Source organism: Protopterus annectens, chromosome 9.part0 (assembly GCF_019279795.1).
Source record: "Protopterus annectens isolate FY-2018-M chromosome 9.part0, PAN1.0, whole genome shotgun sequence".
Classification (NCBI taxonomy): domain Eukaryota; kingdom Metazoa; phylum Chordata; order Ceratodontiformes; family Protopteridae; genus Protopterus; species Protopterus annectens.
In genome coordinates this window covers 1,419,472,888-1,419,492,868 of record NC_056743.1, presented here as the reverse complement: position 1 = coordinate 1,419,492,868, position 19,981 = coordinate 1,419,472,888, and the positions used below count along the sequence as shown (strand labels likewise).

Here is a 19,981-nt window from a genome sequence, read left to right as displayed (position 1 = left end):
GCAATGTGGAGCAAAGAATCCTTTAATACACAGTGCTTCTTCAGACTGTTATACAATAGTAAAAATCTAACAGTTACATATATAACACATACCCTCACCCCATTGGTTTAAAAACCCAACACATACATTCAAAATGTAAGACAATTAATGTTGTCAACAAAGCACTCATGCAGAGCTATCCGCTTCTTGTTAGCAGAAAGCTAAACACCAAACCCATAAAAACATCCTATATAAACATCCTATGAAAACAGCATTTCATCTCAGCAGCATCAATATAAATATAAAAAGCCAAGAAAATGTGATTTCATCTCAGCTACATCAATATAAAAAGCCAAAAAAGTGTAACAAACCATCAATAAAAACATACAAAAGAAACTGTAGCATTGTCTTAAAAAAGTATTGTCTTAAAAAAGTAAGAGCAGCAAATGAACAGTGCAAAGACACTTGGTGTATACACATGTATCAAGAGTTGATACCATCTCGAAATAACCTACACTAAACAGAGGAAGTGCATGTATAAATGAATCATATACTTACTCATGCATGAACCATCCTAAAAACCTTTAACGTTATAAGGGAAGCTACTTCTTCCTTTTAGAAGCAGCTGCACTGTTTAAACACTGAACAGCTTACTCTTAAAGGGAAATATGCTTGGAAGTCTCACATACTAATAGCTAATTCTGAGGTTGTTACCTCAACTCCAATCGGAGAATCGTGAACATAAAAACGTGCCTGTTTAGAACACATAACTATGTAAAAAACACGCTGACAAAGTGAAAAGCGATTTCTTAAAAGGTTTCTACGAAAAGTGTATGTACTTCATGTTAAAAAAATATCTAAGATATATGCATTTGATTCATTGTGTGTCAACAAATCTAAATATTAAACCTCCTATGACACGATTACTATGAAGCCTCGGCAAGGGACACCTGGAATAAAATGGACCGCTTATGTTACCATCAATCTATCTACGGCTTGCACTCTTGCTGTGTATTAAGTGCTGAGGTGCGCATGCATTGCAGCTGGCATGATCGCATCACACATCATGCGACCATAGAGTGGTCGGATCAACCTAAAACTGACCAATCGAGGGTCACTATATGTAATACTTAACACCTGGGTATACACAGTTAGGATGTGGAACAGAAGGTGAACACTGGAGAGGGAAACAGGCACAGGGGGGGGAACAGGGAAAGGAGAGATGGACAAAGAATGGCAAGGAATGGAGCAAAGGTGAAGACCAATGAAGGAATAGGCAAGAGAAGGGAAACACAACACAGGGGTGAAACCATGGTTGCGTGCATGGTGCAGGGGAGGAAGGACATGGGGAGGAGGGGGGAAACCAGGGACTGGAAAATGGGTGAGAAGAAGATAGCAAATGTGCACTGAATGGGTGTGTTGTAAATCTACTGCTTGGGTACAAACAACCTCCTTTTACGGAGGAAAGGTCTGACCTGCACTTTGTCATTGAGTCCTGGGTATATGTCAGCCCTTAATCTGATTATCCATTTCGTCTCATTCTCCAGGGTAAAATTAATAATGTCACCTCCTCTCTTATTGGGAGTAATCTTTTGTATAACAAAGAAGGTATGATTGAAACCTTTCTCTTTATGATGTTTAGCTAGGGCATTAACCTCAGATGCTGTCCTAATATGGTAAACATGTTCCCGTTCTCTGAAAGACCTGTTGGTTTTACCAACGTAAAACGCCTGGCATGCTTCACAAGTTGCCATGTAGATGATATTTGAACTACTACAGGATGTTCTGGTGTGGAAACTATAACTCCATTGAGTGGTGGGATGAATGAAGTTCATTGTTTCATTAATGAACACGCACTGGTTGCATCTACCACACTGAGTAGTATTGGATAACTGTGTAGTAGATGTCTCTGGGGCCAGACTGTTCCTCGGCTTGCATAGAATTCTCCTTAAATTAGGTTGATTCTTATAAGTGATGCTCGGGCGAGGTCCCACTATCTCCTTGATGTCATTATCTAACATCAATAAATCCCAGTGCCTCTCAAGTATCTGCTTCAAACCTACTGAATCTTTAGTGTAAAACATGGAAATTCTATTTTTCATGGGATTCAACTGGATGTCCAAAGCTGAGGTGGGTAAAGGTTCTGAATAATATGGTTAGTATATCTAAGGCTTTGAACATCTACAACTGTGTTATCAAATGTATCTTCGTTATAGCCTCTTTTTAAAAATCTAGCCTTAAGACCTTTCAGTTCATCTTCATAACCATCACTGGTGGGATTCAACCTAGATGCCCTCATTACCTGACCCTTCATCACATTATCAAATACATATTTGGGGTGCATGCTACTCCTGTGTAAAATAGTGTTCCTGAAACATAACTTCCTGTGGATATTTGTATTGAGCAGTCCATTGCTAAGCCTATTGATATTTATATCCAAGTATGATATATGCTCTGTGGAGTAAGTTAATGTGAAACTTAGAAATCCTGTTGAACTATTCATGCATTCGACAAAGAGCAGTAATTCCTCACTGTTTCCCTTCCAAATAAAGAAAAGGTCATCAACAAACCGAACCCAACATATTTCTGGAATTGGGGTGTAGTAAAAGGAAGGACTCTTCCCATTGTGCCATAACCAGGTTGGCGTAGCTATTATCCCTTTGTGAGAAGATGTCGCTCCAAACATGAAAACATTATTAAGTAACACCGTCTCTAAAAGTAAAGCAAAGAAGTCTATTCTTACATTTGAAAATTCAGAATGATTTTTCAGATACTCTTGTGTGTAATGTATATCTAAATCATTGGGGATCATGGTAAAAAGGCTAACAACGTCTAATGTTACTAGAATGTAGTGTACATTATCCTCCAATGTTTTCGTATATTCATACAGGTCCAAAAGAAACTGTTTACTGTCTCTCAGTATGAACTTGTTTTGGTTAACCAGGGGTCTGAAGTGATATTCAATAAAATAGAAGGTTCATGAAAAGGTTCAGTCACCCACCCTTGTCCAGCTATTAATGGGTTGTTTACCTTGAAATAGTCATAAAGTTCCTTCTGAATGCTACTGAGTCAGAGGCTAACAGCTCGTCAAGCATGTAATAAACTTGTAGGGTTTTGTCTATAACTACATCCATACCTATTTTAAGAGCAATCCCATCCTTCTATTATAGTCCAATGAATCCATAAGGACAATGGGGCCTCCTTTATCAGCTGGTCTATTCTTCAGGTCATTCAGTGCTATTCTATGTTTGAAACTTAGGTTCTGTTTATACTTAACATTCCTTGTTGTTTCAAGACATTCTTAGGCCCTTTGGCGATTTGCCTCCTGAGCCTTTCCTCCCTCTTCTGTCTGCTGTAATAGTGTATACATCCCCAGTGTTTGTTGTTGCTTCTGTGCTATGGGGAAAGGTTATAGAAGGACATTAGGGGGACCTTTCTTCTTACCACAACTTGTTAAATTATAAATACTGGCTAAGTTTTAAGATAGAAAAGCACTTGAATGACCTGAAGAATGATGCGAATTTCAAATGTAAGAATATACTTTTCTTTTACTTTAGAGACGGTGTTACTTAATAATGTTTTCATGCTCTGCATGAATTAATTGTCTCTGGAAGTCTGATTAGTGACTTTGACTTGAAGGGTTTCCTTCACTGTACAATTCTGTTGGTGTTTACCAGTGAATATATATTTTTTTTTTCAAGTTTGACATTTAATCTGCAAATAAGACTGGCAGTCTACAATAGTCGACCAAAGTGAAAGTAAAATGCTGAATAAAAAAAATCCCTTACTGATAAATAACAACAACAGAACAAAATTGATGATCTATACCACACAAGACAGAGAGCTGTGCTGCGTTATCCTTCTTTCTAATTAATAAAGGCAATATAAGCAAACAGGCTCATTTACCAGAGTACATCATACACAGAATTAATTTGTGTTTCAAGACAACTGCCCAATGGTCATGTACTCCATGGCAATACCAATCCTCAAGCTTCACCTCCTTTCTCAAGGAGGGAGAGGCCAGTAAGTCATAGGGTTGACATTTAATTTATTTATTTTTTATTTTACATTTGTTGACCGGGCTAGTCTAACTGGATATATGTCCATTTTCAGTAGAGGCCCGGGGGGATAAGCTCCAAGAAAGAAACAAGAAAACAACAAACAGTCATATATACAATGCATATTACAGGTTAACACAGAATTTTCAGTGAGGGCATACATCATAGTGCAAAAGTACAATACAACATACAGGTACAGTACACATAATAAAAAAAGAAGGCAGGTTATTGTATAGTAATATTAATAAAGAGTTTTCCCAATAATAAGCATCCACAGAGGTTGGAAATAATGTAATTTAGAGGGAGATGGTATTTGTAGTTAATAAGGAAGGTAGAACAGTTAGTGAGAAGTATGGGGTAGGCAGAGCCAAGTTTGAAGAGATAGACAAGTTGTCAGGTTTAGTACAGGGGCATAACCAGTGTGTTCTGAGGAAAAATGTGTCTGTTTTTGAAGAGTGATAAAGAGGCAAGTGAGGAAAGGTCACTAGGGAGAAGATTCCAGGATTTTACAACACTATTAGAGAAGAAAGAATCCCCAGCCCTGTTGTTAGGTTGAGGTGTGTACAAGAAGTTTGTGTGATGAACGTAAGTAAGGACTTCAGATTTTTATAGGGGGTGATGAGGGTAGATAGAATAGGAGTACTGGAAGGTTTACAGAGAGTCTTATGGGCAATAGTTAGTTGGTGGAATTTAAGCAGGTTTTGTAGTTCAAGCCATCCTAGCTGCTTTATATTAATGCAATGCCGGGTTCTTAATGGGTTGCCTGTAGCAAATATGACAATGTTATTGTAGGACATTTCCAATTTGTTGAGGTTATTCTTAGATTAGTAAAAATGGGTGAGGCATAGAGGAGTGTAGAGATTAGATGAGTGTGAGCAATAGTTGTTTTGGCTGTAGGTGAAAGGAAGGATTTAATCCTATAGAGAAAGCCAAGTTTTTTGTTGACAGTTTTTATAGTATTGTTGATATGGATGTCAAAGTTCAGGTTGTTGTCAATGGTGATACCAAGTAGTTTGGTGGTTGGGTCTGGTGATATAATGGTACCATTAGTGGATGTAACTGAGAAATCAAAAGGAGAGGACTTGTGAGAAGGATTGAAGAGAAGGAGTTTTGTTTTTTGGGGTTCAAGAGAAGGCAACGCTGTGTGAACCATTGTTCAACTGTGTTAAATACCTTCTGGGTAAGACAGTGAAGTTCAGAAGTGGATGTAGCTGAGCATATCAGTGTGGAGTCATCAGCATATTGTATGCATGTGGCTTGGGGATGGCTAGATGAAGGTCATTAATAAATATGGAGGAAAAGGACAGGTCCTAATATGGACCCTTGAGGGACACCAAGGGTAACGGGCAGGTGGGTAGACAGAGTGTTGTGTCATAATACAACCCGTTGTCTTTTATCCAAGTAGGACTGGAACCATTTTATGGAGAGTGGTTCTAATGACAGGGATTTGGGGATGTTTATGAGAATCTAGTGATTTACCATATCAAATGCTTTAGACAGGTCAATAAATAGTGCAGAGGAAAGCTTATTAAGGTTGCGGGTTTTGTTAATGCAATCAGTAAAGGAAAGGAGGGCAGTGGTAGTGCTGTGTGAAGGTCTGAAACCATGCTGACAGCTGGAAAGTAAGTTATTTTGGATTAGGTGGTCGAGTAATTGCCTATGGATGCATATCTCCATGATCTTTGCCAAAGGAGAAAGAAGGGCAATGGGGCGGTAGTTTGAGAGTTCAGTAGAGTGTCCACCTTTATGGAGGGGGATAATATGGGAGGACTTTCCATAAGCTAGGGATGTGACCTTCGCCAATAGTTCTATTGATCAGAATGGAAATGGGGTAGGCAATAGCCTTGGCTGATATCTATAGATATTCAGCAGGTAGTTGGTCTGATGAGGGAGAGCATGGTTTCAGTTTTTGGATAAGGGTTACAATATATGTTGTTGGGACAGGTTGGAAAAGAAAAGGAGGGGGGTGAGGTAAAGTTATAGGAAGGTAAAGTGAAGCGATTAGGTGATAGCTGACTAGCTAGTGTTTGGATAGCATCAGTAAAAAAGGTACTGAAGGTATTGGTTGTATGCATGGGATTTTCCTGGTCTGTATTTTGAGGGTTTGGTGTACTGGATTGACCTGGATGGAGTAATTGGTTAATGCTTGCCTAGAATTGTTGTGGGTTGTTATGGTTAGCTTGTTGAAATTGTAGGTAGTAGTTTCTTTTATCAGAAAGTGTAGCTTTCTTAGTGTCATTTCTTAACCGTCTAAAGGTTTGTTGGTCTACATGGTTTTTAGTCATTCTTAATTTGGACAAATATTTATTTCTGAGATGGATTTTGTGTTTGGTTTCTTTTGAAAGCCATGGGGCAGAACTGGTTTTAATTCTAATCAAACGGGTTGGAGCATGGTGGTTAAGAATGGCAAGGAGGTTAAAAGGGAGGTGTCTTAAGGGAGACCAATTGCACGCTTTTAGTTCCTTTTGGAAGATATCAGGGTTAAAGTTATTTTTGGATCTGATATTTCTGATAGTGGTTGGAATGGGGGCATTGGCTTTATGCCTGATGATGTAGGTAAGTGAGTGGTCACATATCATCTGGGAGGGTTCCAGAATCATAAATGTGAGGATGATTGTTTATGAGAATCCAGTCTAATATGCTTTCTTTCTTGTTAGCTTTATTTATCCTGGTGGAGGAGGTAATGGTTTGAGAAAAAACATATAGGTTAATGTGGGTGGTAGGGAGGCTGCTACTATAGCAGTTCCAATCAGTGTTTATATCACCTAAGATTATGTTTTTTTTGGGGGGCAGGTGTTGGGATAGCCAGCAAAGCAGTTCCAATCAGTGTTTATATCACCTAAGATTATGTTTTTTTTGGGGGGCAGGTGTTGGGATAGCCAGCAAAGGATATTTTTCCATGGTGGCAATGTTATTACCAGGAGGTAGATACATGCAGATAATATAGATGGATTTGGCATTGTAAGTTGAAGTTTGGAGATGAGAATTTCTGCATAGGAATCTAGAGGTAGTTTACAGTCATATGTGGTTAACTGTAAGCCAGATTTAAATAGAACAGCAGCCCCCCCCCCACCCTTCTTGGCTACTCGGTCAAGTCTCAGAATATTATATCCAGGTGGGATGATTTCATTGTCTTTGGTTACAGGTTTTAGCCATGTTTCTGTTAAGCAGAAAATGTCAAAGGAGGAGACTTCTAAGAGAGCTTGAAGTTGTGTTACTTTGCTGTTAATGCTATGTATATTAAGTTGAGCTACAAGGAGCGAGTTAGATGGTTTAGTAAGGGAATAAATAGTGGATTGGTTGTGGTTATGGAGAGTGATAGGAGTTGGTGCTGGGCCTGGGTTAGGGTGAATGTCACCATCCTTTAATGAGACTATCAGCTCTAGATAGCTTGGGTTAGGGAATCGGCTGTATAGAAGTAGAGATTTTCTGAGATTTAGAGTGTTATATTTAATGTGTAGTATTCTAGGATACTTTGCAAGTACGTAGCTGGGTGAAGATGTTATATTAGCATGATTATAAAGGACTGGTAGGGATGGAGAGTTGGTTTGCTTACTAGGGTAGTGAAGGTGTGGATATAGTGGGTGTTCGTAGGAAGTGAGTAAGCAGGCAAAGGTTAAAGGTGGCAGTGATAAAAGTGTGAATAAAAGTAGGCCATATAATGGGGTGGGCGGTTTATACACTGGGAAGGATTAGCTATTGGATGTCTGTTTGTAGGTATGGAAGTATACAGGGTGAGGATGGGGAAGGAGGAGGGTGTGGTAAGACTGAAGGGGAGTGGTAAGAGAAGGAAGATATGAGATAAGATGACCAATGGTAATGTTTCTAGAGTGTAATGGGAAGAGGAAGAGGTGTGGCTAGTAAGTATAAGAGTAGGACCCCTGGGGTGGGTGGGAATTGGGGGTAGGGAAGGCGAACAGGGCGGGTAGAGACAGATACTGAAGCAGTTATAGAAGAAACAAATCAGCAGGACTGACTCCAGAAGGTAAGCTGGAAAAGTCAGAAGTGGGTAAAGGACAGTGAGAAGTGAGCCTAGAAAAGGTAGTTGTAGACAGTAGTAGTAAAGGATTAAGTGAGAGGACTAAATAGCAAGTCTGGGACTACAGGAGAATTAAGGTAAATAGCTAGGCATAAGAGCAGATAAGAAGGAGATGTGGCTGGGATAAAGGTGCCACCTAGTGGACAGGTCTAATATTGCAGGCTGATGAGAGGGAGTTAGTTGGAGTACAACAAGGGAAAAGTGGGTGCTAGACAAAAAGGGGTTTCTATAGAGAATGGGGGAGAGTGAGTGTTAAGGTACAGACGAGAGGGGGTAGAGGCTGCTGGCTGTCCTAGCTCAGAACATGCTTTAACACCTGTAGCAGTGGTACAATAGTACAAAGTCTTTCTGGCAGGAATTAACAGACATACTTTTCTGGTGTCCTTGAGAGAGGGATTGTAGGGAAGTTATGCTGTGAGGTGCACCACTGATATTTGAAGAGGGTCCTTTAAATTCCTACAGACTGGTGCTGGAAGCACAAGAAGAGCAGGGTAACTTAAGGAGGCAAGAGAGACAACGTAGGGATGAGAAACAAGAGTTAGCACATAGCAAGGTAAGACTGGTCAAAATACACTAATCATTCACAGAGAGAAATATATAGATAGCAAGTATACATTTCCAAATCCTTACATTTCCAAATTACACTAATCATTCACATAGACAATATCTATACATAGCAATTATACATTTCCAAATCCTTGGTAGCAGCAATGTAAAACATTTTAAAACAACAGTTATATGCCCCTAGTAGTAGCAGTAAAGATAAAGGTAGCATTAAAACATTCCTACCTACTTAACTGCAGCATTAGAAAATCATCTTAAAACAAGTACTATGCTGAACCAAGACACTGTGTATAGTATAGTGTAGCATACAGAGAAAGAGTTATACAGTTCATAGCACAGCTACTGCAATTAGCTTAGGGATTATATGCGGCAGCCATAAGGGACTGCTACCCAAGGGTGCTCGTATCAGTAATTCAGCTTCTGTACGGCATATCAGTAATTATCAGCATTAAACACTGCTGGAGGGAGGTACTTTGAGAACAGCTAGGCAAGTAATTAAGCCCATTTCCCTTAATTGTCTCCACGTGGATGGCGTACTTTCAAAAGCTGTTTACGGGCGTACAACATAATCCTTACATTTCCAAATTACACTAATCATTCACATAGACAATATCTATACATAGCAATTATACATTTCCAAATCCTTGGTAGCAGCAATGTAAAACATTTTAAAACAACAGTTATATGCCCCTAGTAGTAGCAGTAAAGATAAAGGTAGCATTAAAACATTCCTACCTACTTAACTGCAGCATTAGAAAATCATCTTAAAACAAGTACTATGCTGAACCAAGACACTGTGTGGGCACAGTAAAACTACACTTTACAACTTGGGTTAATGTATAGTAGTGTAGCATACAGAGAAAGAGTTATACAGTTCATAGCACAGCTACTGCAATTAGCTTAGGGATTATATGCGGCAGCCATAAGGGACTGCTACCCAAGGGTGCTCGTATCAGTAATTCAGCTTCTGTACGGCATATCAGTAATTATCAGCATTAAACACTGCTGGAGGGAGGTACTTTGAGAACAGCTAGGCAAGTAATTAAGCCCATTTCCCTTAATTGTCTCCACGTGGATGGCGTACTTTCAAAAGCTGTTTACGGGCGTACAACATCGGTGTTTGAAAAAAAAAAATATGCTGCAGAAGGTAGGTATGTGGAGAGGATTTAGGCTTCAGGGTAAGCTCTTAGGTGGCGCCATCCGAAAAGCAGATTACAGGCTTCAGACAATGCATAAGTGTGCAGGCATGCTCACAGAAGGGTCCATATTGCGTGCATGGCAATTTAGTCAATATCGGCTTACTAATATACCAAAGGCAGAGACAACCAGAAACAGCTAGGCAGGAGATTAATCCCAAGCCCCTTAAGAGTCTCCATAAAAATGGCATACTTTCAAAAGCCACTTACAGGCTTAAAACATCTGTGTTTGAACACATACACAGCACAAGGTAGGTATGTGAAGAGGATTTAGGCTTCAGGGTAAGCGCTTAGGTGGCGCCGCTCAAAAAGCCATTTACAGGCTTCAGACATATAAAAGTGTACAGGCATGCTCAGAGAAGGGTCCACATGAGTGGCGGGTTTAGCAATCTAGCCGATATCAGCTTGCTAATACACCAAAGGCAGAACTATAGAGCTAGAACAAACCAAAATGCGAGCAAGCACAGCTGGACAAGAATGGTAGCTCTAAATACCCTTATGGAAACTCCACGTGGGTGGCGTAGTTCAATGAGCTGTGTCCAGGCTTAAAAACAAGCAATACCATAAAGGCACGCTCATGTATGGTTTTGCAAGGGTGCTTGCATACAAATCCGCCACTACCGGCTTACTAACACCAGCAAAAATACGTTACACTTAAAAACAAGCCTTTAAAGTATATGCATACTACAAAGGGTTCTTCAAAAAGGCGAGAAACAAGTCACCTTAACAGTTTTAAAACACAAGCAAACCACAGATTAATCCATCCACAGTAGTCTACGAGATTTTACAAATACACACCCACTATGAAAATCTTAGCAGCAACAGGTACGAAAATGGTTATTAGGCACACAGATCCACAAAATCATGAAAAAACATTTGGTATGATGAGCAGCAACAAGTAAAACCACTACATACCACAAGGGTTAGATGCTGGGAGAGGAGCAGACAGCAGCCAGGGCTTATCCCGATTCCTAAAGATGGCGCCCCACTTAGCCCAGGATATTTATGGGAGTTCAGAGGAAATTAGATCATCCACCCCAGATGTCCTGATTTAGGAAGATACTGAATCACATTGTTTAACCTGCAGAGAAAGTTTATTCCAGGGAAGGTGGTAGGCATTGGATTTCTCTCTCTCTCCATCATATAATTGTATAAAGCTCACCCTTTTGGAGTTTTTAAACACAAACATCGATTACAAGGGTTATGGTGGTTCTGACAGTCAATGTCAGGAGTTTAAGGTCCAATTTATCTGGAGAAGTTCTGACTAGGGAATGGAACAGGTAATGGCAATATTAGTGAGCACCTGATTTAGAATGTTTTGGGACTCTAGCAGGTTCACTAGCTATTTCATCCAAGGCATTCCAATTTATCAAATCTGGAAATCTCCGGGAATATTCTACGTTAGAGGTATGGGTGCTCCAGTAAACAGCTGGACAGTTGAAGTCACCTAAGATTATGGAGTTACTGCTTATAGATTTTTCTTCTAAAACTTCCTGGAATTTCAATGATCATCTTGGAGACATGGAGAGGGTTCTGCAGCATGCTATATGCTGGCAGCTTATCCTGGTGATGGTAAACTGAAGTTGCAGGAGCTCAATTTGTGGGTCTCTATGTATCAGCCTGGATGGGATGTAGTCCTTGAAAAATATAGAACCGTAACCACAGTTTCCACCAGGCCTGAAGACATGGCACATGCAAACCCAAATCAGCTACAAGGAGATTGACACCTTCAAACTATCAGTTACTTAAATATATGTTGGGAGAGCTTTCTTGCATTATACCAAGTGTCTACAACTATGCATACATGGTCATGTTTCAGATGCAGGAGCACCTGATGATTGGGCAATCTGTTACTAAGACTCCACATGTTGAGAAGCACCACATTAATGTTTAGAAGACTTTCCTAAGTTGGGATGTCCATTAGATAAACTCTACCTAAATACATACATTATTTTATTTAACTTTTGTTGATTTGGTAAATATGTTCATGGACCCTTTTCATCTTAGACTCAGGCCATAAATACAAAGATAACAATAATAACGCTATACAACAGTCAGTAAGTACGGTAATATAGTGTCACAAAAATCAGAACAAGCAAGAAAGTAAGGAAAAAACTAAATTAATTTTTATTTGTTTGTTTGGCATTGGTTTACCAGGATTAATTAAAGCAATCTGGACTCTAACTGAGCAGAGTAAACAACAAATACATAATGAAGTAAAGAAAAGAAGCAGGTTAGAATTTACAGAATATTTAGAATTTACAAAACTGTGTTTAAGGAGGTGTAACACATCAGAAAAAAAATTAAAGCAGAGTTGAAGAAATCGTAGATAATAAAAATACTCTGCACTGCACTATGGGGGCAGCAAGAGTTTATGTCAATAAGTGGAAACCCTTGAATGGGAGATGCAGGCCACCCATTTCAAAATAAGTAGGACTATCTATTTTCATTCCAGGTAGATTCATAATATTCCTCCTAGGAATGACACTAGCCATGAAGCCAAAGCAAACTGCCTTCTCTTTAGGTATCATTCTTGGTGAAGGGATTCCTCTCAAGGCCCAAGTCTTGCTTGAAGCTGTCGAATGCCTAGCAAGTTCTGAAATGTCTTTTTGCATGATGTTCAGGACTGCGCGTCTCAGGTCACTCACTCCTATGTGGACTACCACCACATTGTAATTATTATAATGGGAAAGGTTCCACAGGGCCTTTGTAATCTCAGTGATCCTGGTACCTGAAAGGTAACATTACTGTCCTGCCTGGTGAGTGGGACATTGGTGGACGTAACAAGTCCAGAGGTTCACAGGTTAGTGTTAGGGTAGCTGTCCCTGTGGGCCATTCTAAGCCAACCCAGTTTCACATTTTGTGCTCGAATTAACCTTTCCCATTTAGTTAGAGACTGTTCTTACCCATCCCATGGTCAATAATTATACACTACCCTCAACAGGAATAACTGGGATCATACCACAGATAATTTGAGGGGACCCATGGATGGGATAAAGCATTTAGGAGCTGCATCTGGCCATTAGTGGTACTAGGGGCAGTCCTGGGTAAATGTTTGGTTTCCCATCCATAGATCCAAGTTGTGCTTGAATATGGATAGGGATGAACCTTGTTTTTTTGTGGATGGGGAGTCTGTTCCAGAGCAGTGGTATCCTCTGCAAGACACACCAGTCCCCCCAAATCATTCTGCTGATGTTGCAGAAGAGGTTTATATCCCTAGACACAGTACTTCAGATGCCATTTGACTTGCTGATGTACAGCAAATCAAATCAGCAATGGATCAAAGGATGTCTTACATGCCAGACACAGGTTATGTTTTAGCAGTGTATAGGATACAGCCTACAGTGACAGAGCTTTGAGTCAGTCCACATAGGACATGTTGTTTAGGCCTTTTACCCTTATAGGGATCTATATCACATTGTCGAACTTTTAAATGTTCGAACGTCATATGGTCGGCACCATATGATCAAACATTTAAAAGTTCAAACGTTTCAACGTTTCAACAGAGATCTCCGTACAGTGCAGAATGGGAATATTTCCCTTTCCTGCACTGTAGTGTGATCTCGGAGTTGGTATATTTTAAAGAGTGGGGGGTGCAGGGTGGCTTTCCCCCCTGCTTAAACCATTCAGGTAGGTTTTTTCCTTTGGTTTATTTTTTATTACATTTCCGAACTTTTAATAGTTCAATCATATGGTGTCGACCATATGACATTCGAACTTTTAAAAGTTTGATTATGTAATACAGACGCCCCTTGCAGCATCTCTGTAGATTTAGATTTGTTGCATGTTTCTGAACAAATTTATGCCAAAGGGGGACATTATATTTAATGTCTGGCCTAATGAGGGCTGAATAAAGGGGGGCAATGACATCCTTAGATCTAGACACAATCCCTTTATTTGTGAGCTGTGCAATACAGATGGGCTTTTCTTAAAGTACACATGTTGGTCAAAAGTTAACGCACTATCCAAACAAGTTCCCAGATCCTGATCAATTGGGTCATCTCTTAGGGCAGCATTGTTAATGTAGTAGTTCCCTGGGATAGGCGACTTCCCAAAGGATAAATACAACAATGTATTTTTTGACATTTAGTTTCAGTCCATGATTTATGCACCAGTTTATTTGGAACAAATCTTTCTGCAGTATGGTCAAGTCATTTGTGGATTCAATGACTGCTCCTAACTTGTAGACATTTGCAAACTTAGTCAGGCAGAGGCCTTTGACAGTGGTTTTTACTTCAGAAAAGTAGATGCCAAACAGAAGAGATCCCAGCACAGAACCCTGGGGGACTCCACTGGTGACTGGTCTCTTTGTGTGAGATAACTTCCTCTATTTTGATTCCCTGCGCCCTGTGAACCAGTTGGCAACCCGGCAGGTAACACAAGGGTTTATTTCCAGTTTAAGCTTTTCTACTGTGCCCGAGTGAGGAATTGTGTCAAAGGCTTTGGCCAAGTCATGGTGTGCTGTACCATTTTTGCCTTTATTCATTGCTTTTGTGACATTTTCAAAAAATCCACCAGCTTGAGTAACGATGACCTGCTCTTCATGAATCCAAACTAAGATGGGTTCACTGTTTCAAGGTTCCCTATGTCCAGGTTGATTAGTTCCATATGTCTTTCCATATGAGGCTGGTCAAGCTTATGGGTGGGTGGAAAGTCCTCCCTTATGCAGGGGAATGACTGGAACTGTTCTCAGTTCACTTGGTACAAAACCTGTACAAAGGCTGAGAATGAACAGTGTTAGGGGTGTGGCTAAATTGTGCTTCATGCTATTTAAGATGCATCCAGGGTTATTGTTAGGACCAATCAGTGCAGTATTTTAGCTTCTGACAGCACTTTTAACAGTCTTGTGTGATACCTGGAGGCGAGCCAGTTTCAGGTATATCTTGAAGGGCAGACAGAGGGAAGAGTCATGTAAAGTTAAGGCTAAATTTATTGGCCAGTAGGTTTTCTGTATCTTCATCCTCAGTGTTGGCAACATTGTACACAATCAGCTCAGCACATTCTTGCATTGTGCTTTTGACATTACAAATATAGCTAAAATGCTTTGTGATAGTCTTTTGGCTTGTGTAACTATTTTAGCCTCAAACTTGACTTTGGTGCATTTTATTAAACTCCTGATTCGTGTATTTCACTGACAAGGGCTCTTAACACTCTGGGAATTACTCGTCTTATATTTTGTCAAAATTATTTTCCTTTTATTAAAGAGGAAGTTGATATTATGGTACCACAATGTGGGTTTGTTTCTGGGGTTTGCCCTGCACTTACTTTACCGGGTACAGCTGCATCTGAGCAACTGTTTACATTTCTGAGTATACCAATGGAGTTTACTGGGTTTCATGAGGATTTGAAGCTTACCAGTGTATCACTTAGGACTACGTAGTGTGTCATAAAATTAATTAAACTTAGTCATCAATTACTAAATAAATTTTTAGCAGAAGCAAGTTTAGCATGACTTGGTTGGGAGCAGCTTTTCTGTTAGCAACACAGTGTTGGTGTGCATGAAGCAGGTGACTTAAGGGACTTATGCCGAGACCTTTTCTAAAAATTTCAAGAAGAATTTGGCAAGGATTTTTGAGAGCATCTTGAAAAGTCAAAATGTTTATCATCACACACCATACTACTATATGCAATATCCATTCATATTGCTAACTGAGTCTCCAGATAAACTGATGTTTCATCTTCCACGATGCTTTAAATAATACTGCTACTCAGAATGGGCTGAGGGACTGCAACAAGAAGGCAGTGGTGTAATGTACTGTACTAGTGAAAATGAAAAGAATCATTGCTAATAAAGAACAAGTGACACGTACAATTAGAAGAGATCTAAAGGATAAAATATTGGGCAACATACTAAAAATTCCACAACTGAAAAAATACACCAAATGCACAAATTCAGGATTCAGACATTTTTGCTTTCAAATGTTTGTGTCTTTCGGCTTTTTTTTTCCCGGTTAGGGGTCGCCACAGTGGAACTCCGGTCCGCTAATGATTGGCAGTAGTTTTACGTGCTGGCTTGACGGGCCTAACGCACAACCTTCAACGAAGGAACGCCCGTTCATGCATGTCGCCACACAGAAGGCGCTCTAATTGAGAATCGAACGGACAACATCTAACTGTGAGGCGACAACGCTACCGCAGCACCACCACCGGACACTGAGACTGGAATTATCACAATCTTGGGAATCCTTTCAACTGTAGGACAATATAAGATATGGGCATAAAAGTTACAAGTGATGCAGGAAATGTAGCCCCCTTTGACAAATCACCTGCAGAAAATGTATACAAGGTATACAACAAGACTGACACCTACAAGTTAGACAGTATTGCAGACATGCATACTCCTCCCCCATGTCAGCGTTTATATATATCAGTTACTTAAACATAATATCATCAGTCTATAAACATACACTCACCGTTTCATCAAAATGACACAAATACATGTTTAAATTAGAAAGGTACGCTTATTATGCATAATCAAATCTTCTATATCATGTGCAAGTGATGTTTACTAGGGAGGAAAAAAATTACATTATCTTCACTGCTGACTTCCTCTTTCATGGTCTCCTCAGTGATGTTTACTAGTGAGGTAAAAATTACATTATCTTCACTGCTGACTTTCTCTTTCATGGTCCTCCCCAGCTTGACGCATGATCCCTTCCAATAACCATGATAAAGTTGGAAAATGAACAGAAAACTCTTAAAATGAAGGCTGAAGGACATCATTCTTAATGCTGGACACAATAGTTTATGTCCTTTAGAATTATGACAATTTTAATAAACAATATTCTGTTATTGGTATGGTCAGTGTTTCAATAGGTAGCACACTTGCCTTTGGTGCGAGAAGATCTGATGGCTATGGATTTTATTCTCCTCCCAGATGACTGGATTCATTTTCCAGTACTGACACTGCAGTACAGCAAAATGAGAAGGGGGCCTGAATACCTCCCCATGTGGCATTCTTCAGGAGAGACATTACACTGAGGTCCCATCTGTTTGAGTTGGTGATATCTCCGGTGGATGTGAAAGATCCTATGGCACATATCGACAAGAATATGGGAAACCAAACTTCCTCTAGTCAGTATGAATACCACCTCAAGCTCCTCAGAAAAATAAGCATCTTGCAAAGTGGGACTAACCCAGTCAACAAAATGTAAATAATGTTAAATAATTTTGAAATATGTCCTAATACATCCTTAAAAAGTACAGTGAACATATTTTTTTTAATTGGAAAACAGTGTAAAAAACCCAAAATAAATGAGAGCTACCATCCTAGTGGGAACTTTGCGAATTGTTGAAAAAAGAAAAGTATGTGGTCAAAAGGAGACCCCAACACTTTCTAGATTACTGCTCCACAAAAATAAAAATGGTATCCACTTTTACAAAGCTGAAATATATGCTGAACAGTAATGCAGTAGTCAGTGTCACTGGCTCAACTGCAAGGAGCAAGCACACTTGCCTTTGATTCTGGAAGATCAAATATTATGGATTCTAGCCTCACATTATGTGTTTATATTCATTTTTCTCTTGTCAGATATCACAGAATATTAACGATATAAGCTTTTAGCTCACTGCTTCTTGTAGTCCAGGGTTTAAATCACTCAGTCTCTACTTATTTAATTTGTGACTCTGGAAAAGTCATGTAACCAAACCAAACCAAACACCACTCTGAGGCAGTTAGAAAATTAAGCTAGGTTCCACAATAGTCTCCTGGATTGCATGTCTGGTAACTAGTTATGAAAAACACTACCTTGCAAAAATTTGCAATTATTTTAGGTTTTATTTTTTGAAGTTAAATAACTGCTTAAAAAGCAAATGATCCTTGCATCTGCTCCTTGCATCTGCATAAGGATCCTGACAGAAAAAAATTGCAAAGAAACACGTGCACAAACTACAGAGAATATACTATACTTTCAAAGTCTGTCATACAGAGTAACTGGATTAGCAATTAATGTGAGTGGGCCACCTAAGCAATGTCAGAGAAAGATCATACTGGGTCACCAAAGCAATATCAAAGCAAGATCCATGCTTGATCAGTACATTACCATAATCAACAAGCAAGCAAGCAAGCAAACAAGGCATCACTGGAACCTTAGGTAGCAAATTTTACCTTTCTTAAATTCTTCTAGCATTGCATCCAGCTTAGTATCATTAAAGACAAAATGAAGCGGATGGCTGTAGAATTTTGTGATCCTGCTCAAGGGTGTGCAGTCTTCTGTGTCAACCATGGCCAAATCTTTTAAGTAAAGGATATGTACAATATTGGACCGATCTTCTTCATAGACAGGAATACGTGTGAAGCCACTTTGCATAATCTCAGACATGGAATTGAAGTCAAGAGTTGTATCTGCACTCAACATGAAGCAATCATGCAGCGGTGTGAGTATATCTTCTACAGTCTTATTCCTTAAGGCACCCCGACTGAATTCCTCCTTAACAAACTCAGTATAGGGGTCAGTGGTCCTCAACATATCCAAAATCTTCTCCCTCACAAAGTTGGTACTGATGTCCTGTTGTAATATTACATCCAGCAACTTCCCAAGAGGAAAAGAAATGGGGAAAGTAAGCAGCATGAAAATGTGTGTCAACCACAGGGTCTTGGTAGATAAATAAAAGCCATAACGGGAACTAATGGCATAGGGGAGAATTTCAGCCACCAGCAACAAAAACGCAGCACAAACAAAGACAGCTGGGGCAATAAGGTTGAAGGCATAGTAAAAAAGAACCCCAAGTGCAGAGTTAGCCAATGTGTTTAACAGCAGCAAAGAACAGAGGGTAAAATTACCCTGCCGGCGCACAGGCTCGATGCGTTTTGCACCCTTGCGCTCCTTCTCTGAGCCACAGTTTTGAATGATATAGAGCTCCAGTGGATCAAGCCACAGAAGACTTAAATTTAACCCATTGAAGAGGGCAGAGAGCATCACAAGAAGTGCAATACAAAGGATAAGAGCCCACAGTGGGAGTCCCTCCCGCTCCACCAGTGTAGGTCCTTCCTCCAACTGTAGCAGGAATGAATTCCTTCCACCAAGTGGTATCCAGCGATCCCCAGGGCCCACCCGACTACATATGCAGTACCGCTTCCCAAAACCGGTATCTTTCTTCAGTGGAGCACGTATAGTTACTAGCCCTGTGTAGTTACCATCTACCTCAAAGTCTTGCAACACAGACAAGTCCTCACTGTGGCACGTAACTCCTGACTCCGCCCTTGTCCCGCCCTCCTCGGAGATGCGAACCCAGGGCCACGTCTCCGATTCTAAGCCAATACCATATACCCGCAGACGAAGAGTGGCCCCCGGTGGGGCTCGAATCACCCCCTCCCGCATGGACACCGGGCTTCTCTCAGATTCCTCCAGCCGGAAACCCAGCACCTGCAAAGAGGGGTTATCTAGTATTGTATTCTTCTCTGCAAAGCACTGTTCAAGCAACGCAGCAAATATATATAACAGCCAGAAATAATAACTCCACAACCAGACAGCCATATTGTGTTCATACAAGTAGCTACGGGCTCGGGTCATGTGATTTCAACAACTGAGGGTGTCAACTTTAATTGATTGCCCCGCCTTCACCAATCACTTTAGAGAATGGAAACACAGTCGTCATTTCAGACCAACTACAGGCCTTTAGGTAGGTGGAACCAACAGTATCAGTTTAATTACAATTGGTGTACTAAAGTTGAGTTTTAACAGAGTTGTAAACAAGTTAGGCAACGGGCTTTTGCAGGCTTGTTTTAAAAGGACAAGGCCGTTCCCAATCATAAACCAAAGAACACACGGGGGTGTGGCACACTTTACGGACTACTCCCGACTACGAGGCTTGACTCTCTTACTGTGATTGTATAACATAGTTGCCAGATTTATTTTCTACATTTCCGCAGCACATAAGCTTACTAAACTTTTTTTCTTAAATAACAGCCAATTGTTTGCCAAACACGATAATGTTATAAAATACTTTATTAAGCAGTTACAAAAAATACTTCTCTAGTGTGCCCGATTTTGCAAGTATTTTCCCCAAGTAAATTAATAATGCTAGACAGAGTTCTAAGTGCTTTAGAGTAATATTTAAAAACATTCCCTATTTTGGCCGTTTGCCACCCCCCCCCCCCCACACACACACACACACACACACAGGCATTTTTTTTTTGTCTTTCT

General features: G+C 40.0%; 1 protein-coding gene across 2 annotated transcripts in view; it reads right to left on the bottom strand.

Moving 5' to 3' along the window:
• The window catches only part of LOC122812101 (metal transporter CNNM3-like), a 575,621-nt gene extending 556,266 nt beyond the window's left edge, over positions 1-19,355 (bottom strand). The window contains exon 1 of one of the 2 annotated variants that reach the window (XM_044084380.1): positions 17,944-19,355. In XM_044084380.1, coding sequence (XP_043940315.1) covers positions 17,944-19,348 — 1,405 coding nt within the window. In that variant the 5' untranslated portion in view covers positions 19,349-19,355. The remainder of the gene's footprint in view (positions 1-17,943) is intronic. The other variant, XM_044084382.1, reaches the window with a different exon arrangement.
• Positions 19,356-19,981: the final 626 nt, after the last annotated feature.